Below are 23,793 nucleotides of genomic sequence, written 5' to 3'. Positions count from 1 at the left end.
TGCCCAGGGAGGGCACGGTCCCTGTCATTTCCTGCCCCTCAGGGGCAGCGATTGGGGGCAGTCACTCCCCTCAGCCTCACAGCCCCTCATCTGATGGGAGAGGAGCTGTGTGAGCGGTCCCCTAAGTTCTCGGGGCTTCATTTACTCATTCAGCCATTTGATGTTCACTGAGCATCTTGCTGCTCTGGCCTGTGCTAGGCGTGGTGGGTGGGTAGGTGTCTCTCAAACATGCCCAGGTCCCTACCCTCATCCCTGGTGCCCCAGCTCAAGTCCCCCCCCCCCCCCAGCTCTCTCCCCACGGACCTTGGTATAAAGACTTGCCCAGACCACTCGCCTTCTAGCCCAGCAATCCTCCCCAGGGTGAACACAAATACTCCCCGTGGTCCATGGCCCGTGCTGTGAGCTGGGACGAGGCGGCGAAAAAGGAAAGAGTCACCCAGTTAGTAGTGACCAGCAGGGCAAATGACAGAAGAAGAAAGATGGAAAGTGGGGTGTATTGGGATCCAGGCTGGGGGTCCAAAAGGGCCCCCTCGAAGAGCTGGAGGCTGGCCTTCCTGACTCCCTGGTCATAGCCTTCTCCACAGCGCCCCCCCCCACGGGGCCCCCTGCCCCGAGCCCCACCTGAGCCCCCATCAGCACTGTCCTCCGGCCCCTCTTCCCGGGGCTGCGGAGGAAACTCATCTCCCAGCACATTTTGGCTTCTCAGTCTCCCAGTCTCAGGCTGCCGGGTGGTTGGTAAACAGCTTATTAAGGTGATTAACGCTGCAATTAAAGCTGGAAAAACAGAGGCCAGGGTGCTGGCTGAAGGCTCCCCCTTCCCCCCTTATGTTCTCCCCCCTCCCCTCCCTCCCCTCCTCTTTCATCCCCTCAGGGCTTGGTTGATGCAACATGGCCTGACTTGGCCAACCAGAGCCCTCCCGGGACACTGGGAAGCTGGGCATCAGGGGTCTTGTCTTAGATGCCCAGAGCCCCTTCCCATGGAGGTGCGGGGCGGGGGGTGGGGGGCCTCTGCTGAACTGGGAAGTAAGTGGTAGCGATGGTGTGCTGCTGAGGCAGATGGGGTATGGAGGCTGAGTTGGGGTGAGGTCTCTAAGGTGCCCTGGGGCCTGAGACCCCTTCAGGGAGGGGCCTTAGGGACAGGATCACCCTTCTCATCCACTTCCCCACGTGAGAGGGGCCGGGCTGTCCCCTCCCAGAAGTGGGGCCAGGGAGCTTCTAGACCCCGGCCCTTCCCTGAGCCCAGCATTCAGGGGAGGATTTAGGGACCCTCTGGAATGCACGTCTCCCCTCCAGCATCAGCTCTCAGAAACCCTGAGGGTCCACACGACCACGCTCTCAGGCTCTCCCCAAGCCTCCTTCCTCTCCACCACCCTCCCCCCTCTCCCAGTCCTGCAAGGGGAGTTATTCTGTAGGCGGGGTCCCCAGGGAGTATGCGCCCAGACCCCCAGCTCTGCCTGTCATAGCTGCCATGCTTTCAGGCATCATTCAAATGCCACCTCTCCCTAAAGGCTTCCCACTGCCACCAACTGCCCCTCCCCTGCCCCCTGAAGCCATCCTGTCCTCCCCGACTGGGTTGGGTTTGCCCAACGAGGGGGCCTGTCCAGGGTGGGCCCTGCCCGGCCCTGCAGCACCCAGCACGGGTCTGTGCCTTCCTTCCCCGGGCTCCGCTCATCCGTTGTACCAGCTCCCAGAGCTGCCTGGCACGCAGCAGGTGCTCAATACCTATTCGTTGACTTACTCTAGTTTCGAGCGTCCCTAGACATGGGTGGACCAACCAAGGTGGCAAGTGCAGCCGGGGACCTGGGTCTGAATCCAGGGGTATGGGAGCGGAGGAGGAGGCAGGAGGTGAGTGGGGAGCAAGCCCCATCCGCCCTGTCATCCATCGTCACCAGCAACTTTCATTAGCTGAGCAGCACTCACCGCGCTGGGCAACTCGTTAAGCATTTTCCTCACATTATCCTATTTAATCCTCTCAACAGCCCTGCTGGGTAAGTAGCATCACCCCTCTGTGACGGATGAGGAAACCGAGGCTTAGGAAGAAGGTTAAGTGACTTGCCCACGATCACACACTCGGTGAAGAGGTGGAGGCAGGATTCGGGCCGCGTCAGCTGACTCCAGCGTGCACATTCCAGGCCGCAGCAGGAAGCTTTTTTTAGGACCAGCCCTGGGGAAGAAACCCAGCCCCTCCCCCCTCCCCCTCTCCCCGGGCTCTTCCCTGGGAGGAGCCCTGGTGGCTGAGGTGGGCGGAGCGTCGGTGGCTCCAGCTCTGGGACACTCTGCCCTGGGGCATCTTCGTAAACTGAGTAGCAGAAAAGCCCATTAAGAGAATCCATTCTTCAGACAGACCTGGGTTCAAATCCCAGCACCGCCAGGAGTATTAGTTATGTGACCGTGACGAACCGCTCAGCGTCTCTGTGTCCCAAACGGGTACTCTACCCCCCTCCCCACCATGAGGCGCCCAGGTTGTTGTGGGGATCACATGCCAAGTGCCTGGCACAGAGCAGGCGGTTAGCAAATGCCAGCTGTTACTCAGGTTTGGAGAACAGTGACCCTCAGGGCAGACCGGGGTTCTCTAGCCCCCCTCTTCCCCAAAGGTTTTCACAGGGTGATGGGTGTAGTCAAAAAGCACCTGGCCCCACCCAGGCCCCCCACCCAAGCCCCTGTCCTTGTGTCCCACCAGTGCTGGTGAAGAAGGTGACCTGAGCAGCCCGGAGGTGAGGCGAGGAGGAAGGGGAGGTCAGGGGTGGGGCTGACCCCGAGGGAGGTCACGGGGCAGTTGATCCAGCCTGACAGAGCAGGGATGAGCAGGGTGGAATTAGGAGCTTACAACATCCTTTCATCCCGCAGCAGCCCGCCCGCCAGCCTGCCCGCCCAGCCTCCCTCCTTCCTTCCTCTCTCTTTCTGCCCTTTTTTTCCCTCTCCCTCCCTTTGCTGGCAGCCCAGCCCTAATAAAATGCAGTGTCTCCAGCAAGTCTGCCGGCTGCCGCCTCGCTGCTCCTGCCTGCACGCAGCCCTCAAACCAAACTGCTCAGCTCAGCCCCGCCTGGCAGCTGCCACTTAACCCTTGCCAACCCGGCTGGCGTCCTTGGGCTGAAGGCCCTCCTCCCTTCTGTCTCCCTCAGGCATGGGAGGAGGGGAAGGCCTGCTCTCTGACAGGAAGAAGGGTGATATGGGGGCGGGGGTCCCCATTGTTCTGGAGCCCCTGCCCGAGAACCCCTCAGCGTGTGCCTGTGACTGCTGTCTAGCAAGGGCCTTCGGTGAGACCAGCTCCGTGTACCCCAGACTTATTCTGCTTCCCACCTCGCAACAGCCCCAGGGGCCAACAGGGTGAGGACTGTTGTCCCCATTTGCCAGATGAGGAAATTGAGGCCTGACAGGCTGAGCTGGGTCACCTTGGCTGCTGTGGTGTTGCTGATTCTCCATCCAAGATCTTTTCCAGAATAGAGAGCTGCCTCTGCCACTGTGTGTGTGTGTGGGGGGGGGGGGAGGTGGTGACTTGAGTGATGTGTGTTTGTGCACCTGGGGGCCCTCTCTCTCGTGGAGTGTTATGGCTTTGGCTTTATACGTGTGTGATGCTAAGGGGTCTCAGGTGTGTGTGTGTGTGTCTACATATGTGCCTACAGATGACGTTTGTCTCAAGTGGGAGTCCATGGGTGTGTGATGATGCGGAGGCGTCAGTGTGTCTCTTGGTACGTGTGTGTATAGGAGAGAGTTAGCTTCACAATTGTGTGCATACATCCCCATTCACGGCGCCTCCCATCTGGGCCACGATGTGTCTCTCACTCGCAACTCCATTCATCCTACCACCTCCAGCTCGGTCTCCACAGTCTTGAGTCGGGCAGCTAGAAGAGGAGGGTGGTGGCAGCAAGCAGGCACTGAGTCAAGGCCTGCGCTGTCCCTGGGAAGTAAACACAGAACCCCTCGTCTGTTTGCTTTCATCATCCAGCCTGGATCCCAGTGGCCTGGGGTCCCTGCCAACTGTGAGAGCAGTGGTATTCCCCTTGCCTGAGGCCCCAACCTCACCCCACGCTGGGAAGGATAGACAGGAGGGTGAGGGGCCGGGGAGTGCCTGGGCGTGGAGGCAGAGGGTGTACACGCGTGTGTAAGCATGTCTGCGTGTGAGCCCAAGATCAAAGAGCAGCCCCGAGGTGACCCAGCGGCGGCAGTGGCGGAGGGCATCTGGCTGGCAGGGAACGCCAAGCCACCAAACAGAGTGGAGTCAGGGAGGCCGTGGCACTGGGAGCCTCCCACCCACCCAGACCTGGGGGCAGCCATGGGGTCAGGAGCACCTGCTGCCTGGGGCCTGGCCCAGCCCAGCCTGTGAGCCCAGAGCCCCAGCAGAGCTCCTGGAGGCTCAGTGCTCTCTCCCCACCGAACACCTTCCCCAACTTCCAGGCCCTCCCCGAGAGCCGCCCGCCCGCCTCCCCGTCTGCTCTTGCTTCCAGTTCAAAGAGCTCAGTGGTTATTTCCTTCTTTTTTATTAACATTACATATAAAGATGGTCCAGTAAGAAAGCAGAGATGAGAAGGCTGGGGGGGGAGTGGGAGCTGGCTCCGTTCCTGCCCCCCTGGGTGGGACTGTTGGAGATCCACCATTTCTCTTCTCATTTCTGCACCCCCCACCGAACCCCAATCCAGCCAGAGCCCATCCCTGTGTCTCGCAGCTCACGACGCACAGGCAGGTACATCCAGGAGGAAAGGGCCACATAAATAGGAAACCACACAGGGAGGAGGCAGCTTCTTTCTGTTGCTCTTAGAAAAATACAGACTATATATATATATAGCTACAGTCTTCTACCTCTCCTCTTCTGCAAGGGTTGACCACATCAGGGGTGGAGGAAAGTTAGCTCTGGGGGGATGTCTGGGCCAGGAGAGGCAGTGCCACCAGCCCTCCGATAGCCACCCCCTCACCCCTCAAGGCACCAAGCTACAACCCCCCCCTTCTGTGCACCTCACCCCATGCACTCCATTTCCAAGGCCACCGGAAAGGGGGTGTTTTGGGGTTTGTCTTGCCTGGTATGTCTCCTTGGAGACTTGGGGTTTGGCACCAAAACTGCCAGCTTACTGGAGGAGAAGAAGAGGGGTGGGGGGAGAGGAAGAGGTGGGGGGAAGTTGGGGGGGCAGAGCAGAGGTGCCTACCGAGGGGAGATTGATCCTATCTGTTAACAATGCCCTTTGTTTTCCTATTTTTCAACAGCTTTTAAAACCAAAGTTGTGCAAAGTCCTGTACACAGAAGAAGAAATGGGTCCTTAGGAAAGACTTCTGAGACCCACCGCTCCTCTCCGACCAGAGCGGGGAGAGGAGGGAGATGACTCCTGGAGTTCTTCCCTCTGACGCCCCAAATATTAAAATATCCCCCCCCTCACTTTCCTTGCTTTGAACCTCAAATCTTAAACGAGGGCTGCAAGTGCGGGGCGGGGGCTGGCTGGGGTCCCCCCCTGAGTCCCAGTCTCCACGTCCAATGTCTCTTCAGCAGCGGGGATGCTCAGGAAGAGGGGGCCACAGTTCACGTAGGAGGAACCAGGCCTGGCAGGCCCCGGCACCCACAATGCCTGGTGTCCCAGACCAGGCCCGACCGGCAAACACTCCCCAGTGCCCCAGTCCCCACGGCCTCCAGTCTGGGAAACAAGTACTAAGTGTTAGAGGCGGCAAGGTGACAAGCCACGTAAAGCCAATCCAGGCACCTGGGACAGAAGGAGAACACCTGTCCCGGCTGGAGTGGGGTGTCCCAGCATCTGGAAGGGTACCCCAGTGTCTAGGCAGGGGGAGAGAGGTTCAGGGGACATCCGTGGCCCATGCAAATTTCATCTGGAGCTCTTGGGTCCCTGGAGGAAGGGACAAGGGCAGGGGAAGGGGCGTTCCCTTCCCCCGGTGCTCCTCGATGATTCCTGAGTGTCGGCGAGGACAGAGACGCCTTCTGTCTGGTCCCGGGAGTCCTTCGTGGGAGGTTCAGGCCGGTGGGTGCTCAGTACACAGCCCCAGGGTTGGGCGGGGGCCCCGGCGAGGCATGGTGCAGGGTGGCCGGCTGAGGCGGCTGCTGCTGTAAGTGGGGTCCGCTCAGGTTCTGTGCGTGGTACCAGGAGTTGGTGGGGTCGTCCAGGTAGCTGGGGGAGGCACTGTACGGGAGCGGCGGGGGCAGCTGGCTTCGGGCAGGGGCCGGAGTGGAGTGGGAGGAGGTGTCCCAGAGGGCGGGTGACGGAGGCGAGTTGCAGGCCATGGAGTCGCTGTTGTTGGGGCTGTGCTCCAGGGGCACCTCCCCGTTCTTGTAGAGCTTCTTGAATTTGGAGCGGCGGTTCTGAAACCAGATTTTCACCTGCGCCCGAGAAGAAAGGGGAGCTAGTTAGCCTCTCAGCATGAGGGACATCCAGCTTAGAGACGGCAAGGCCAGTCCCCGTGCCAAACGCCAGGACCCAGGCAAAACCCTGGTATCCTGACTCCCAGGCCACCATCTTTTCTTCTACCCGGGATAGAGCTGTGGCAGGAACTTCCAACCGCCTGGATCCAAATTCTACTCGGCCACTTACTCCGAGTGTGTGTGACCTGGGGCAAGTTACTTAACCTCTCTGGTTCTGGCCTTCCTCATCTGAAAGTGGGGGTGGTCGAAGCCCCATCACCTACCTCCCGGGGTCATTACGATGCTCAAACGAGTTAAGACAGAGGAAGAACTCAGAGCAGCCGGGTATACAGCAAACGCCCAGTAAGAGGCACCCAGGTGGGCGATGGGCAGTTGGTGGCCTCTTGTTCACATTAGAAACCCAGAGGCACACAGATACAAACACACACCCACACACGCATCTCCATGTGCAGGAACGTACCCACTCGCCACTTCACACACAGACACTAGACTATAAAGATACACACACACAGATCCTCCTCCCAGATAAACACCCACAGACCGGGGCACGGAGGAGACCTCCGGGGCTGCCTAATGGGGGTGACCTGGGGACTCGGGAGCAGGTGAGCCAGGCTTCCCCACACTTCCCCGGGGTATCTCCCCCTCCCCCTGCTGCTCCCCACCCCATGACTGGTACAAACAATGAATCAGCTTCTCACCGGGTGACCCAGATTCCCGGCCGGGGCCCCACGCAGGCAGCCGCAGCCCAGGCCAGCCTGTCAACACCTGCAGGGAGCCAGGCTGCCACCACTCCTCCCCTGAGCAGGGACAGGCGGCTGGGGGCTTTAGGCCGAGGGCGGGGCTCCCACCTGGAGTCCCTGTCCCCCTGGGGAGGGAATCTCTCCTCTCCGCTCCAGGCAGAGGAAGGGTGGAGCATGGGGAGGATGAGCAGCAGAGTGGTGTTTTGAAGCAAGTATGCATTTTTGTGCGTGCACTCACCAGTGTGCACAGTCACGTCCACACTCCCCCCCTCCACAAACGCCATGGCCCTTGACAGGTCACCCTCCTTTATGTGCGCATTCCCACGTGTACCCAGACACAAGAGCATGTGTGCAAATATTGTACACGTGCGTGCACATGTACGTACACCTCTGCACACATGCTGGCCTGCTGAGAAGACACATGTGGACTCCTATCAAGCGAGGGGCCAGCACTGTGAGTGGCGGGGAGGGGAGACTGTGGGAGTTTGGGGTTCGGGAGTAGAGAGGAAGGACAACACCTCTGCTGGCCACAGACACACACAGTTGCACAGGCTCTCAAACACCCATGCGGTGCTAACGGGGAACTTCGGACAGAAGTGGAGACTTGGGGGGCCCCTCTATCCACAGGCAAGGGCTTCCAAGGGCTGCAGGGAGTTTAAAAGGCCCTTCAAGCTCGGTAGTGCCTGGGGAGTCCGGGGTCCCGCGCGGCCCCACCGACGCCCCGCCAGCCTAGATGTCCCCCAGACTGACCTGTGTCTGCGTGAGGCCCAGCTGCGCGGCCAGCTCGGCGCGCTCGGGCAGCGCCAGGTACTGGGCCTTCTGGAAGCGGCGCTGCAGGGCGGCCAGCTGGTAGCTGGAGTAGATGGTGCGCGGCTTGCGGACCTTCTTGGGCTTCCCGTTCACCATGCGCACCTCGGCTTCCGGCTCCTCTTTCACCGACACTGCGAGCAACGCACCGGGCGGGAGGTGGCTTAGTCTCGGCCTGCGGCCCCGGCGACCTCCCGGGCCCCGCGGGGAGCCCCACCCTCGGGTCCACGAACTCCCCCGGGATTTCCAGGCTGCGCGCTCCGCCGCCGGCGCCCGGGGAGGGAGCGGCGGCCACAGAGCCGACCGGCGGCCGCCCTCGCCGCGGCGCTCCCAGCGCCCAGCGCCCGGCTCGGCGCACAGTCTCGGCGCCCGCACCTCCCGGGCCGGCTCCGCCGAGGCTTTGCTCACGGCGCCTTCCCGGCTCGCCGCCCTTCTCTCCCCAGCTTGCTGTCTCGCTTCTTTCCTCTTTCCCGACCCTCATTCCTTCTTCTTCTTTTTTAAAAAAACTTTTATTTTAGGATAATTTTCGGTTTTCTGAGAAGTTACAAACATAGTACAAACTCCTCCCTCCCTCCCTGCCTCTCTCCCTTCTCTTTCCGTCCTGTCCCCGTTCCTTCCTTCTGGCCTTTCTCTCACTTTGTCTTCACCTTTCTCTTTCAGCTCCTCCACTTCTCGGTCGCTGCTTCCCTAATTCTGGGGTGCCTCTCTCCGCATGTCCCCCTCACCATCCCCTCTCTCCCGGCCCAAATCCACAGCGTCCCTGGAGCTTGCTGTCCCCGGTGCCCACCCCCAAGCCCTCTGCAGCCAGGCGGAGGACTGTCCGCCGAGCTCCCCGCGAAAGCACCTCCATTAGGAGGCTCCCCGACAACCCGCGGCCCCCTTCCGCTCCCCCCTAACTCTCCCCGATCTTCCTCCGAGGCCCGGGCGCGGAGCGAGCAGCGCGCCCCAGACGCGCGCCGTCCCGGGGCTGGAAAACCCGGCTTCCTCCCGGGGTCGCCTCCCGCCTTCCCTCGCCCCGGGCTGTCCCTGTCGGGTCGCCGACGCGTCTCTAGATCTCGGCTCCAACTCCCCGCCTTCCTTCCCCCGGGGAGCCCGCCGGTGCCTCCCACTCTCCGCGTCCTCACCTGGGTCCTGGGCGGGCAGCGGCTGCTCCCGGTACCCTCCGTACTGCCGGTAGGAGGTCCCGTAGGTATATTCCGACTTGGGCGAGTAGGCGCCCGTGCTCGCGAGCCCGTTGAGGTTGAACTGGGGGTGGTAGGTGTAGGGGTTCACCGTCTGGCCGTAGGGCTGGCCCGAGTAGTAGTCGTGCTGGGGGGCACTGTAGTAGCCCAGGTCGGTGACGGAAGACTCGGGCAGCGTGGGCGAGTCCTTGGAGCCCGCATGGCAGCTCAGCGAGCTGGAGATGTCGGTGAGGATGCTGCTGAGCTTGCGATCGAAGGAGCCACTCATGGTGGCGGGAGCCGCGCCACGCCGGGGCTGGCCCGGCCGCCGGCGGGAGCGCGGGGAGGCGGAGGAGCCGAGGCGGGGGTGTGTGTCCGCGGCGCGGGAGGAGGGTCCGGCGGCGTCTCGGGGGAGGGGAGGCCCAGGGGCGCTTAGACTGAGCGCCGGCCTTCGGACGGTCGCTGCGCGCGCCTCTCCGCGTCCCCAGCCGCAGTCCAATGCCGCCAGCGCCGCCCCGCCGGCCGCTTATAGACTCGGAGGAGTCGCCCAGGGAGGCTCCGGCGCGCTGATTGGCTGCAAGTCTTGCCTTCGAGGCAAAACACGCTCTAGTGCTCTTTCGTTCGCCGCTCTCCTCCTCTCCCCTCCATTCTTTGTTGTTACCAACACACACACACACACACACACACACACACACACACACACACACACCCCGCTCCTCGCTCCTCCTCTTGTGGCTTTCTCCCCCAACCCCGATAAACCCCAGTGTCTCTGAAGGCAGAAGTGGGGGGTAGGGTGTCTGTGAAGAGACCCCCGAATCTGTCAGTGTGTCCCTTTCCCTGGCTGGAGGGTGGGAGGGGGGCTCAGGTGCGGTGAGGAAGGAGGGGGATTTGCCCATTGGGTGCTTGTGGAGGGAGGTGGTCTAAAGGGATGTGTGTGTGTTGGGGGGGCGGGGGGGGGGCGCAAGTGACAGGCAGACAAACCCGACCAAATGGGAACGATCCAGGGCCCATGGAAATGTTTTAATTTCTTTTAAAATCAAAAGAAAGGAAAAAGGGAATCTAGGTTGAAGAAAATGTTTGAATATATAATATTAATTGCCTTTACAGCAATGCAGTCATAAAAGGTAATTTTAAAACTTTCTTTTTTTTTTTTTTAATGCAGGAAGGTGTCCATCAGGCAAACGTGCCTTGGGCTTACAAAAGTCATACTTCAGCCCTGGGAGAGTCGGGTTGGAGGGGGCGGAGGGAGGCAGGTGTGTGTGTGGAGGTGGGGGCCTACGGGGATGGTGGAGTGCACAGCTATCCGTAGTGATATTAGAGCCATCTCTGAAACTATGCGTGTGCAGTATTAGAGATCACCCAGGAGCAGGGGACCTGAGGTCCGCATGAAGTTGGGGGACACACAGGCTGGCTCTCTGTGTTTCAATAAGTTTGGGGGCAGAGTCTGTGCATTTGGGGAGTGTGGGCATTGTTAGAGATCAGGTGTATGGGACAGGTGTACTTGGGGTGTGCAATGTGAGGGTTTCCTGTATTCTTCAGTATGCTGAGGTGTGAGTGCAGGACTGTGTGTGAGAGAAGGTGTGTGTGAGTGTGTGTGTGTGTGTGTGAGTGTGTGTGAGCAGTGGGAGTAGAGGCCCAGGGATGGCGTGTCTGTATGTGAATGTGTGGCTGTGTGCAGAGGTGTATAAGACTCTCAGTCCCTTCCCAATACCCAGTACCTGGGAACCAGGATGCTTGTTTTAACTTCGTTCCCAACCCCGAAAGGTCCTAAAGAACGGTTCCCCCACCTGGGGACGTCCCCAGATCCTAGTCTTGTTTGGCACACAGGCCAGCCCTTTAGGTCACCCAACTTGTTCCCAACGCCTAGCCCATGTCTCCATTCCACCCCCAATTCTGCTCCTGCCTTTCTTTGGGATGAGGAGGAGTTCCCACAAATCTCAGTTCCTAGCAGAATATTTGAATCTTCTCAACCATCCCGGGACAGGCAGTGCCAGCGCGCCACCTTGTGGTCACGCCTGGGCTCTGCAGCCTCCCCCAGCCCGGGGAGGGGGTCTCTCTTGTGGATTCTGTCGGGCAGAGAAGAGCGCAGCGGCATCTGTGCGCCTTTCCAAACTCAGACTCCCCGGGCAGCGTGCCCGGGGCTCCAAGGGCTTTGAGAGCTGCAGTTGGCAGAGACTGAGGGTCATAGTCCGCGTGCCGAGGGGCAGGGGTGCCCGCCAGGTCTGAGCGGCTCCGGGGAGGCCTCGGCATGGGAAAGGTGGGGGCGGGGGCCAAGAAAGGGGAGTGCTATCTGTCTGTCTATCTCCGCGTCCCCCCAGCGCCTATCGCCCGCCGCTCCGAGCCCGTGGCGGGGCGAGTTGCCACCCGCTCTGGATGCCCTCTGTTCTGTTGCCAAGAGGGTGCCAAGAGAGCCCACGGCGTCGGGGGCAGGAAGGGCACTGGGCAGGCCGGTTCCCCTCCCAGGATGGGAGTGGGGAAGAGGGGGAGAGGCGGGCAGGGCCTGCTTTGGAGTCCCAGCTCCCTACACAGAAGGGCCAGCGTCAGACAAGCCCCTTCTCTGGCATTCATTCATTCGTCCATCAATTCATTCATTCATTCATTTGTTCTTTCAGCAACCTACACGAAGAGGGCCAGGTGATTCAGAGATGGCAGGGTGTCTGCCTTCCTCATGAGGTCCTCATAGAAGCTCACTCCTTTCCCCCTCCTCCCTCCCACTCCTACCTGTGGCTCCCGAGGAAAATGAATGAAGGAGCACTGGACTGGGAGTCCAGGAATCATGAAACAGTCGTGATGTTGGTGGTGGGTGACATTAATTTCTATGCTCCGTTTTGCTCTGAAAATCTAAAAGGTCTAGAAATGGACTAAAACGTCAGCATTAGGGACCTTCGTGAGCCATTAGGTAATGTGAGGTTAACATCTGGCCCCCCTTGCACTGTGTGCTCTACGACAGCAGGGGCTGTGTCTGTCCATTCACTGCTACCTCCCAGATACCCAAGGCAGGTCTGGGCACACACAACCTCAGTGCAAATAGATGTGCGTTGAATGAGTGAGCGAGACTCCCTAATACTGGAGAGCAGTTGAATCATCCTGGCTGGGTAGGCTTGCGGGGTTCGGAAAGGAGCAGCACTGCCATCCAACTGCCCTGCCCGACTCCAGGGCAGGAGCAGGAGCAGGAGCAGATTCCCAGACGAGGCCACGATGGCCTGAAAGGGGCCTGTCAGGCCAGCCATACTGGAGCCACCAGCCGCTGGGCGGGCACCTGCTGGTTCAGGGTGGTGAGGTTCCAGGAGGATGTAGTGGGACCAGTGCCGCCCACTGCATCTTGTCTGGACCAACAAGAAGAGCAGGTGTCAGCCTGGTCAGAATCCTGCCCCTGGTGGCGGGGTGATGCAGGGCAGCCTGTCGGCGGCCTCTGGGAGGCTGGCGGGAGGGAGAAAGGTCAGGGCCGGTCCATTACCCGCCCTCTACCTGGCGTGAGAAAAGGTACCCTGTTGAAGTGAGCTGTTTCCTGGAGGCCAAATGTCATGCCACCTGGGCACGGCCCCCACAACTGGGCTCACAGAGTGCGGGGGAGGAGCTCAGGACGGAGGATGCCCTTGCTCTCTCCGTTTCCTGGGATCTGGCGCCATCTAGTGGTCAGTGTGAGGAGGCCAGAGGCCAGCTCCACTGGGGGGACCTGGGAAGTGGGCCCATGCAGGGGCCTCACCATCATACCCAGAAGGACTATGACCTTAACTTATTTTAGGAGCCGCATCAGCACCAAATATTCACCTTTCACCATGACCTTGCCTTCCTCTGCAGCTGCCCCCCCACCCTTCTCCCGCCCATCCTTGTCTCACCAGTGGCTCCTTCCCTTAGGTTTCTCCTCTGTAAACCAACGTGTCTCCTTCTGGGGCTCTGTCAACCCAGGACTTTCCTTCCCCCTGCCTGAGGTCCCTTCAAGCTCTGCTGCTCTATGATTCTAAATTCCAGGGCTTCTGTCTCCCAGGGAGAACCCCCTCCACTTTCTTGCCAGCTCCCTTGGAGGTACACCCAGGCCTCCAGGCCTTTGCAGCCTGGGCATCCTTCTGGGGGCCTTCATCCACTCGACACATACTTTCTGAGCCTCTACTGTGCTGGGTGCTAAGGATGGAGTGATGAGCAAGGCAGACTCAACGTGCCCCACCATGGAGCTCGAGGTCAAAGTGCTCAGATGGGGTGGCACACACTCCTGTGACAGCCGAAGGGGGCCTCCAACCCTTCACGGCGGCAGGAGGTATCTGAGCTGAGACCTGAAGGCCGTACTGGACTTGGCAGGAAAAGCAGGGGTGAGGGCCCAGCCGGCGTGGCTCAATGGTTGAGCGTGGACCGGTGAACCGGGAGGTCATGGTTCGATTCCCGGCCAGGGCATATGCCCGGATAGCAGGCTTGATCCCTGGTGTGGGGCGTGCAGGAGGCAGCCGATCAATGATTTTCTCTCATCATTGATGTTTCTACCTCTTTTCCCCTCTCCCTTCCTCTCTGAAATCAATAAAAAAATATAATATATATATATATTTTTTAAAAAGCAGGGATGAGAGGGAGGAGAGGGTTTCCAGCCACAGGTGCAAAGGCTTCTGGGACTGCCTGGGGCATAGCTTTGGTGGGGGGGGCAGGGGGTGGCCAGGGGTAAAGCTGGAGTGGCCTGGAACCCACGAGCAGGAAAATGGGCTTTGTCATCTGGAGCAAGCATGTCAAACTCAAAGGCTAACACGGGCCAAATAAACGAGGCATTCTAGAAGGGTCCCTCTAGCTGCTGTGTGGGGATGAACCAGAGGGGACAAGATTGGAGGCTGAGAGGCTTACACACTGCAGAGAAGGCCAAGCAAGAGGGGAATTGGGTGTGGGTTAAGGAGAAGGCAGTGTGTGTGCGCGGGGGGAGTGAATTTGAGAGATAGAAGGTGGTCTGGCGATGGCACTCGGATGTTAGTAATAAGGAGAGGGGAACAGCTGAGAATAACCCCAACTTCTGATTTGGGCAACTGAGTGGAAAGCTGGAACCTGCTCCGAGAGAGAACACTGGGGGGAGAGGGTGCTGGATGGGGAAGATGTGTCCTGTTTTGTTTTCTTAACTTTTCATTCGAGTATAACATCCATGAAGAGAAGTGAGAAATCATCATCAGTGGGTTTGCATGAGCCAAACGCAGCTGTGTGCCTGCACCCAGGGTGAGTATCGGGTTGAGAAACAGTGTCACCAGCGCTCAGAGCCCCACCTGCTCCCTCCAGTTACTGCTCCCCAAGGGCAGACAGTCTTAACTCCTGGCTCTGTGGGTCGATGTCCTGACTTTTGTGAAAAAGTGTGCAGCACGTGCTCGCCCATGTCTAGCTTCTTTTGCTCAACGTCGTGTTGGTGACCTTTATCTATGTCGTTGAATATGTTTGTAGATCGTTCACTTCAGAGCCGTCGATGGGTCCTCCATCATATGAATATTCCACCACTTACTTACCTGTTCTACCGTTGGTGGGCATTTGGGGAGTTTCCTCTTTGGGGTACCATGAATATTGCTGTCAGCATCCTTGTACATGGTTTTTGGCGCACATACGTATGTACACACTGCTCTCGGGTACCTAAGAGTGGGATTGTGGGCCATGGGGTGTGCGTGTGTTCAACTTTAAAAGATACTGCCAAATAGTGGTTGTGCCAGAAGCTCAATTTTGATGGTGTTTGCGTTCTCGTGTCTTTGAAACATCTGGGAGGAGCTGTCCAGCAGAAGCTGGCTCCATGGATCTGAAAGATCAGTACAGAAGCTGGGATTGGAGATGTACCTTGGGGGTCAGGTTCATCCTGTGGTAAGTGAAGCCATGGGTGTGGGTGAGATGGCCCCGGAAGGGAGGGAGAGAACAGAGGGCCAAGGAGGGTCCCGGGGCAGCACCTGTGAGAGATCAGCCAGAGCGGTGTGAGGCAGTGCCTAGAGGTGGCCCTGTGTTGGAAAGGGGGCTGGGTGAGTGTTTCAAGAAGGAGGGACCGGCCAGCATGACTCAGTGGTTGAGTGTCTACCTATGAACCAGGAGGTCACGGTTCGATTCCTGGTCAGGCACATGCCTGGTTGTGGGCTAGATTCCCAGTGTGGGCGTGCAGGAGGCAGCCAATCGATGATTCTCTCTCATCATTGATGTTTCTATCTCTCTCCCCCTCTCCCTTCCTCTCTGAAATAAATTTAAAAATATATATTTTTTAAAGGAGGGAGTAGTCAGCAAGGTCAGATCCTGTGTGGACGTGTGGTCTGAGCAGAATGAAGACAGCTGGCTCACTGGATGGCAACTCAAGGAGGCATTTGGTGGCATGGGGAAGAGCAGGTGAGGCGGAGGGCAAGCTGGGAGGTTGTTTACACTGGCTGAGGGGCGAGTGGGAGGGAGTGGGAGGGGAGGAAAAGGCAGAACAAGTGCAGGCAAGGCCCCAGGGAGCAGAGAGGGCGGTGCCTGGAGGGCATTTGGCATGTTGAGAGGGGTGTGTGTGTGTGTTTTAAATGGGAGCAAGCCTGTTTAGATGTCAATGACAGCAGCCAGGAGGGAGGGGTTCATCAAGGGGGCCATCCCTCCGTAGGTGGGAGGGGAAGGATCTGGAAGCCGCCCAAGGAGTTAGCCTTGCAGCAGCTTCTCTCCTTGTGTTGAGTCAGGAGGGAAGAGAGACCATCAATACTGGCTTTCAGTGGACACTCACTCTGTGGCAGGGGCAGCTCGAAACATTCTACACAGATGAGTTCATTCACTCCTCACAGCCTATGGCGTGGGCACTCTCCTTTCTGTCTTGACAGAAGGGGAAACGGAGGCACAGAGCACATAAGTAAGCGGTAGACTTGAGATTTGAACCTGGGCGTTCTGACTGTTACCCTCTATGGGGTGGGCAGGTTCGTTTGCAGGTTTGGGGCAGAAGGTCATTTGACCGAGTTGGGTACTGGACACATGGGTGCTCTCTGTGTGTTTGGGATGTTTGAAACGTGTCAGAGTAAATAGAATCGTTCCTGATGTTAGGAGATTCCTGGGTGGGTGGGTTCATAAAGCAGGTGTGAAGTTCAGAGCTGCGGAGAGGGGAGCAGGTGGGACCAGAGGTTCAAGGAGAATGGGGAAAGGCGGGCAAGCCTGCTGCCATGGTGACCAGGAAGAGGACGTACCAGGGGGCATGGATGAATCTCTGGGGCGGACGGCCCTTTCTGTGGTGGAGGACTCTGAGGTGGTAGTGACCCCAGGAGGCATGGTAGAGGCCACACCGGGTGGTGGGCTGCTCTCCAGTCGGGCTCAGTGGTCAGCTGTGGACAGACAGTTGGGTTGACCAGGGTGGAAGTTTGCTTGGCAGGCAAGGGAGGAACAGACATTAGCAAAGGTTGCTCATGTGGTTTCTAGGGGAGTGTAGCCAAGCAGGAAGGAAGGGAGGGAAGAGTGGGGTGACAGGTGGAGGAGGAGAGGAGAGGTCCAGGCTGAAGGTCCCCAGGGAGATCAGAGGCAGCCAGCAAGGAGATCATAGTGGGGGTGTCCTTGGGGTCGGAGAGGGGGAGGTTAGAATTTATTCAAAATGTAGGAAAACAAAGAAAAGGGGAAATCGTGAATGAAGCCAGAGGGGCAAGAGCCACCTTATATAGAGAGGAACAAATGTAAGAATTGCATCGGACTCCGCAGAAACCATGCAAGCAGGAACAACGTGAATTTTCTAAAGTGTTGAAGGAAAAACAACAACATTGAATTCTCTATCCAGTGAAATTATCCTTTAAAAGTGAACATAAATAAAAAACCTGAGGGAATTTGTTGCTAGTAGACCTGCCTGGGAAAAATTGTTGTTAAAAAGTTCTTCAGCCCTGACTGGTTTGGCTCAGTGGATAGAGCATCGGCCTGCGGACTGAAGGGTCCCAGGTTCGATTCCGGTCAAGGGCATGTACCTGGGTTGCGGGCACATCCCCAGTAGGGGGCGTGCAAGAGGCAGCTGAATCGATGTTTCTCTCTCATCGATGTTTCTAACTCTGTATCCCTCTCCCTTCCTCTCTGTAAAAAATCAATAAAATATATTTTTTTAAAAAAGTTCTTCAAAGAGAAGGAAAATGACATAAAAAAACAAAAACAAAACTCAGTTCCATATAAAGAAAAGAAAAACACCAGAGAATGAATAAATAAAGGCAAAATAAAATATCTTATTTTTTATTCTTAATTGATCTAATAGAAAACCGTTCATATAATGATAGAACAACATACTGGATACGTGAATAGCTTGTGGATAAGTGAAATAAATTACAGCAGGGCTATAAGGAGGGAGGAGTAGGGGACACTCTGTTATAAGGCACCTGTACTGGCCATAAAACAGAATGGTGTTATTTGAAAATGACTTTAGATCAGTTTAAAGATACATCACAACTCTGAGGCAACCACTAAAAATACTTAAAAAACATTTTTTTTTCTGCAGAAAGTTTTATTGTTTCCATCTGGTCCAATGCAGAGGGCTCCAGGGTGGTTAAAAGAGTGGCTAGTAGTTCTGGGAGAGGCTCAGGTAAGAGCCAGACACCAGGGGGAGGCCGAGGGGCCCCTCAAAGGCCTCTGGGCTCCACAGGCTCCTAGTCGTGCTGGAGGGGAGCCTTTGGAAGAGATACTCGCCCACCAGCCCGGGGCCGGCAGCCTGCGGAGGTGAGTCAGGTGTCGCCCATCTTCTTGATGAGCATCACCTCCTCACCCAGGAAGTGGTTCTGCAGGAAGTCACGGAGCTGAGGGTCTGCGCGGGCAGAACCAGGGCCTGCAGCTCCCAAAGGGCCTGGGTCAGGCTCCTCTCCAAGGCCAGGGCGGCTTCCATGGCTCCTGAGTGTTGCCCGCTCACCTTGGCTTCAGCACGTCCTTTAAAAGACGCTCAGCACCCTCGGCGTCTTCTCCACCAACTCGCAGAAGAAGCGGCCCACGCCCTCTGGAGCCACGTCGTCACCGTGGAGGTAGAAGCCCCGAGAGAGGTAGGTGTGGGCGCCCGCAGATGCAGGCTGGCCAGGCGGTTGACCGCAGCCTCCTCCTCGGTGGGATAATTCTGACGAATTTGGGAGCTCATGGTCGTTCGGCAATCAGGAGTTAAGGTAGGAAAAACCCTGGTGTGTTGGCTGGTCTCGGAGGTGGTTCCGGAGGTGGTTCTGGAGGTGGTTCGGAAGGTGGTTCTGGAGGTGGTTCTGGAGGTGGTTCTGGAGGTGGTTCCGGAGGTGGTTCTGGAGGTGGTTCCGGAGGTGGTTCCGGAGGTGGTTCGGAAGGTGGTTCTGGAGGTGGTTCCGGAGGTGGTTCCGGAGGTGGTTTGGAAGGTGGTGACTGGATAAGAGGCTGGAGGGAGGCCGAAGGCTGGAAGAAGGGGCGTCCCTGGGTCTGTTCTGTCCAAACACTGTGGAAGCAGGAGGCGGATCCAGACCGCCAAGGGCACTATAGGAAGAGAAGTATACAGTACAGTGGGGCCTTGACTTACGAGTTTAATTCCTTCCGAGACCGAGCTCATTAAGGATCTCGTTAAGGAGCTCGTTAACTCAAATTACTCTATCAACTCAATGCAAAAAATCGGCTGAGAGACAGGTGGTATCTCAAAAAACTCATTAGTCGGGACACTCGTAAGTCCAGGCCCCACTGTACTTGGTACAATAAGGGAGAAGAGAACATGGAATCATATAAAATGTTCAACTAAGGCCAGAGAATGTAGAAAAAGAGGGGACAGAAAAAAGAAATAGGAAACAAATGCAACGACTAGAAAATAGCCACAGATGTGGTGGATACTAATTCAGCGGTGTCAGTAATCATTTAAACGTGAGTGGTGTGAATGTGCCAGTGAAAGGACAGTGACCGACAGAGCAGATGCCAAAACCAACAAAAGCCACCTCTATGTTCTTTACATGAACCCCCCTTTAACTACAAAGATACAATAGATTAAAAACAGAGGAATGGAGAAATATATGCCATGCTGACACGAATCAAAAGAAAGATGGAGTAATTATATTAACTTCAGACAAAGCAGACTTTAGATTCTAAAGTCAGCGGTTCTCAACCTCCTGGCCCTTTAAATACAGTTCCTCATGTTGTGACCCAACCATAAAATTATTTTCGTTGCTACTTCATCACTGTAATGTTGCTACTGTTATGAATCGTCATGTAAATATCTGATATGCAGGATGGTCTTAGGCGACCCCTGTGAAAGGGTCGTTCGACCGCCAAAGGGGTCGCGACCCACAGGTTGAGAACCGCTGCTTTAGAACAAGGAAAAATATCAGGGCTAAAGATGGGCTTATATAATTATAAAGGATTTCGTTTTCCAAGAAGGCACACCAATTGTTTTTGTATGTGTACCTAATAAGAATGTCAAAATATCTGAAGCAAAAAGTATTTGAACTACGGGAAATAAACACTTTCATAGTTGGAGGCTTCAACACTCCTTCCTTAGTAACTGAGTTTGAATTTCTCGTGGGTAAGATTTACTAATGTGTTTGAAGAACAGCAGGGAGGCCTGTGTGGCTGGAGAAAGAGTGAGGGAGATGCTGGAAGATGAAGTTAGAGAGGTGATGTGGCAGGGGTAGGGGGATGTGTAGGGTCTTGGGGGATATTATAAAGATCCCGAATTTTACTCTAAGTGAGACCAGGGGCCCCTGCATACTTTTGAGCAGAGATGTAACAGTCTGATGTCATTCCTATCTTGAGTTAGGAAGCTCACTCTCTCCAAGATATATTGTTAAGCAAAAAACACACCAAACAAAAACAACATGAAAAAAAAAAAAAAAAAAAGCAAGATGGAGAGAAATGTGTATGGGATGTTACCAGTCATCTAAAAATGGGGAGTGTAGCCATAGCTGGTTTGGCTCAGTGGATAGAGCATCGGCCTGCGGACTGAAGGGTCCCAGGTTTAATTCTGGTCAAGGGCACATGCCCGGGTGGCGGACTTGATCCCCAGTAGGAGGCATGCAGGAGGCAGCCGATCAATGATTCTCTCTCATCATTGATGTTTCTCTCTCTCTTTCCTTCTCTGAAATCAATAAAAATATATTTAAAAAAAAAGAAAAAGAAAAAGAATGAAATCTTGCCATCTGAAACAACATGGATAAACCTAGAGGGTATCATGCTAAGTGAAATAAGTCGGACAGAGAAAGACAAATACCATATGATCTCACTTATATGTGGAATCTAGAAAACAAAATAAATGAACAAACAAAACAGAAACAAAGTCATAGATAGAGAAAGCATTTTTTTTGGTTGCCAGATGGGAGGGAGTTTGGGGGAATGGATGAAAAAGGGGAAGGGATTAAGATGTACTAATTCCCAGTTATAAAAAGAGTCACAGGATATAAAGTACAGCCTAGGAAATATAGTCAACAATATTATAATAACTGAATGGTATCAGATGGGTACTAGACTTACCAGAGTGATCACTTCGTAAGTTAACTAAATGTCTAACACTGTGTCAATACACCTGAAACTAATATAATATTATCTGCCAACTATAATTGAAAAAATTTTTTTAAATCAATTGTACTTCTGTATGCTGGCAATGAACATGTGAAAACTGAAATTAAAAATACAATATCATTTACAATTTCTAACAAAAAAGAAAAGAGCAAGAGAAATACACAGGTGTAAATACAACCAAACGCGGACAGGACTGCTGACGCTGTCAGCGGTGCCAGGCGGCCCACTGTTACCGTATCGCCGCGGGCGACAGACCTGCGTGTGCAACCTCAGCGACTGCGATTTGAGCCTTAACAGTCCGCTCTGACCTGGCCTGTGGTTTGAGATGGCGCTAGTCCAGTTTCTAACGCAAATATTGGGAGCATGTTTTCTAAGAGCTCAGTTCATGAAAGTGAGAAGGATCACAATATAAGACAGTCCCCACGACATCACAAGGACAAAAGGGCAAAATGACTGTTATCTGAATGGCAGGGGAAGGGGCCCACGGCACTGGGCTGGGGCGGTAAAGAACCAAAGCAGAGGCCTGCGCTATACGCAGGAAAGACTCGGGGCGTGGCCACAGTGACCAGGGTGCTCTGAAGCGCGTCTGGAGAGGCACGTAGAGGGAATCTCACAAGTTCAGGTGAGACAGGCAGGCACTTCTCATTCCATCAAAAGGTGTTTTTTTATCGCCCCAAACGACACCAATCCTCAGTCCAAGACAGTGACAGCTGAGGTAGCCTGGGCGTACCACACGAGGAAGCACGTGTCACCATATTGTCCCTGGATCGCTCTATGAAACAGAGTGAAGTCACACTGTGTGATTCACAGGCCGAGGCCACAGTGTCCTGTGGGAGAACAAAGGAGGGAGTTTTTATGACACAGGTCGTGGCCTCCGACAGTGCAGAGCGCACTCTTGTTACTTCTAACCAACAGTCATGCTACTGACAGTCTATCAGTCCAAGTCACGGCAACAAGATGTTCTTCCCAGCTCTTAGGTACTTGGATTTTGAAAAAAAAACAAAAACCCAAAACGGAGTTTCAAATAGTCATCTTGGTTTCTATGAAGATTTTCACACATCCACAGCAAACACTACACAGGGTGTTAAACCCTGGCTGGGGGGAGGGAGGGGTTCGATTCCCGGTCAGGGCACATCCAAGAATCAACCGATGGATGCATACATAAGTGGAACGACCAATTGATGTTTCTCTCTCTCCCTCCCTCCCTCTAAAAATCAATTTTAAAAAGTAATAAAACTAAAAACACAGGTCGTTGAGATCTTATCCAGATGCAAATCAATCTTGCTCACCTAGGATGCAGATTGAGCAGACAGGACAAATGCAAATTTTAGCAAATTCCCTTCAGTCCATAAACTTCTTATGAACAAACAGAAACGATCTTATCGGCTAAATGACCTGCACATCCTGTGCACCGTGCGGCTAAACGGAGACGCCTTGCTTATCCGTGACACGAGGGCTTTTGTAATGATTGTTTTCAGTCACTTTCCAGTTTCCTCAAAATGTGCAGAAGCGCTCAACGAGATTATCGACTTTCTATAAAGGGAAGGAAGTCCTCCTCGGCCATGTGCCTACAGGGTGACCATCGGTGTCGCTGTCCCTGGCAGCGATGTCAAATGTTGACCTGCTGTAAAGTCACATTTTTAAAGGGCGAGATCAAAAGAGTGCCCTTCTCTAACGGGGAAGTACATGAAAGATGGGAATGGAGAAGGGCGGTGTCATCAAACAGGAATGCATATGCTGTTCTCCCAAAGCTCTTTGATGATCTTTGGAGAGGCCAGAAGGAGCCTGGAAAAGGATGGGCTGACATCTGATTTGTTCACTGTCATGTGTAGCCTGTGACAGACTCATGCAGAAAAAAGAAAGAAGTCATATTTTGGAAATAACTTTTTTTGAGTTCTGAAAAAGTCTTAACAGAAAAGGACAGCCAAGCTAAATAAGACTTAATTTCTTTACTAAAACTGTTTTATTTTAAATCTATGTTAGTCTGGGTTTTCCAGAGAAATGGAACCAATTGGATGGGATTGTTCCAAGACCTGACACCCAAGACCTGAGACCCAGGGGAGCCCATAGTATAAGTTATAGTTCAGGTCTGATACTCAGGCCTCCAGAGGACTGGATGAGCCCCCTCCTCCACCCCACTTTCCACCCCCTCCACCCCCCACATTGGGGAGGGCAATCTGCTTTCCTCAGTCTACCTATTCAAATGTTAATCTCATTCAGGAAATCCCTCCCAGACATACCCGGAATAATGTTTAGCCAATCAAATGCGCACCCCATGACCCAAGTCAGCTGACACATAAAATTAACCCTCAGATTCCAAGTTCCATTTCAAAACCAGTTCGAACTGCCTCTGGGCTTTAAAACCATTTTCCCTGAGAAAGAAGTTAAACTTCTGATGACATCCTAGCATTTAAAATGATGGGCGTTTTAGCCATCATGATGGCTACACGATGAACTTCTAGATGCAAAGGGCCAGATGGGATCAGCAGCTGGCCTGTAGCTAAGGTGGCCAGAGATGTTTGAAGAGCTCTGATTCCCACAAGTCTGCAGACCTGCTGTTGCCGTAACTAAACTCCCAAGTATTCCATGCTCACACGTTTTTGTCCAAAGGCTATTTAGTTCGATGTCATCGCACTGGACTGACACAGGAATCAGGATCACATGAGCTTGACAAGAGCAGAGCTGTAGGTCAGAATGAATGGTAAGTTGATTGTCTGCATAAGAGGAAAGCAGGCTGGCCTGGCTGGTGCAGCTCAGCGGTTGAGTGTCAACCCAGGAAGTGAAAGGTCGCCAGTTAGATTCCTGGCCAGGACACATGCCTGGGCTGCGGGCTCAGTCCCCAGTGGGGGTGCGTGCAGGAGGCCACTGCCAGATGATGTTTCTCTGTTATCGATGTTTCTATCCCTCTCCCTTCCTGTCTCTCTCTAAACATCAATAAAACCCTATTTTTAAAAAAGAGGAAAGCAGGCTGTTCTAAGGCTGTCGGCAGTTCAGAGTATTATTAGGATAGAAAATAGAGTCCAATTATCCTTCCATGTCATGGGACAGAAAGAAACCGGTCAGTGCTCTTTTTAAAAATTAAATATGGATAATGTCTGTTTGATTTGTGCTCTCTTTTTTAATAGTCTTATATTTATGTATCTTAAGAATACAAAATAATATAGCTCACAGAATTTAAATGTCCAATAAAGAATTTTGAGTTAAAACATGTAGAGTCCCTATGAAGTACTTCTAAAATGAATATATAATGTTGCATATGAGCTATAATTAAAAATAAATTTTAAAAAAAGAGTTAAAATAAATGTATAAAATCATATCAGAG

At 54.6% G+C, this 23,793-nt stretch overlaps 1 protein-coding gene across 1 annotated transcript; it reads right to left on the bottom strand.

Moving 5' to 3' along the window:
• Window positions 1-4,462: 4,462 nt before the first annotated feature.
• DLX3 (distal-less homeobox 3) lies at window positions 4,463-9,565 on the bottom strand. The gene is made up of 3 exons (XM_006105266.3): window positions 9,027-9,565; window positions 7,846-8,036; window positions 4,463-6,313 (listed from the first exon to the last, which is right to left on the bottom strand). The coding sequence occupies exons 1-3, from the start codon at window positions 9,349-9,351 to the stop codon at window positions 5,966-5,968; spliced, it is 864 nt and encodes a 287-aa protein (XP_006105328.1). The 5' UTR covers window positions 9,352-9,565; the 3' UTR covers window positions 4,463-5,965.
• Between the last annotated feature and the right edge of the window lie 14,228 nt (window positions 9,566-23,793).

The sequence above is a fragment of the Myotis lucifugus genome, unplaced genomic scaffold (genome assembly GCF_000147115.1).
Source record: "Myotis lucifugus unplaced genomic scaffold, Myoluc2.0 scaffold_655, whole genome shotgun sequence".
NCBI classification, from domain to species: domain Eukaryota; kingdom Metazoa; phylum Chordata; class Mammalia; order Chiroptera; family Vespertilionidae; genus Myotis; species Myotis lucifugus.
The sequence above is the reverse complement of the archived record's forward strand: the minus strand, read 5'-3'. Positions and strand labels throughout refer to the sequence as shown.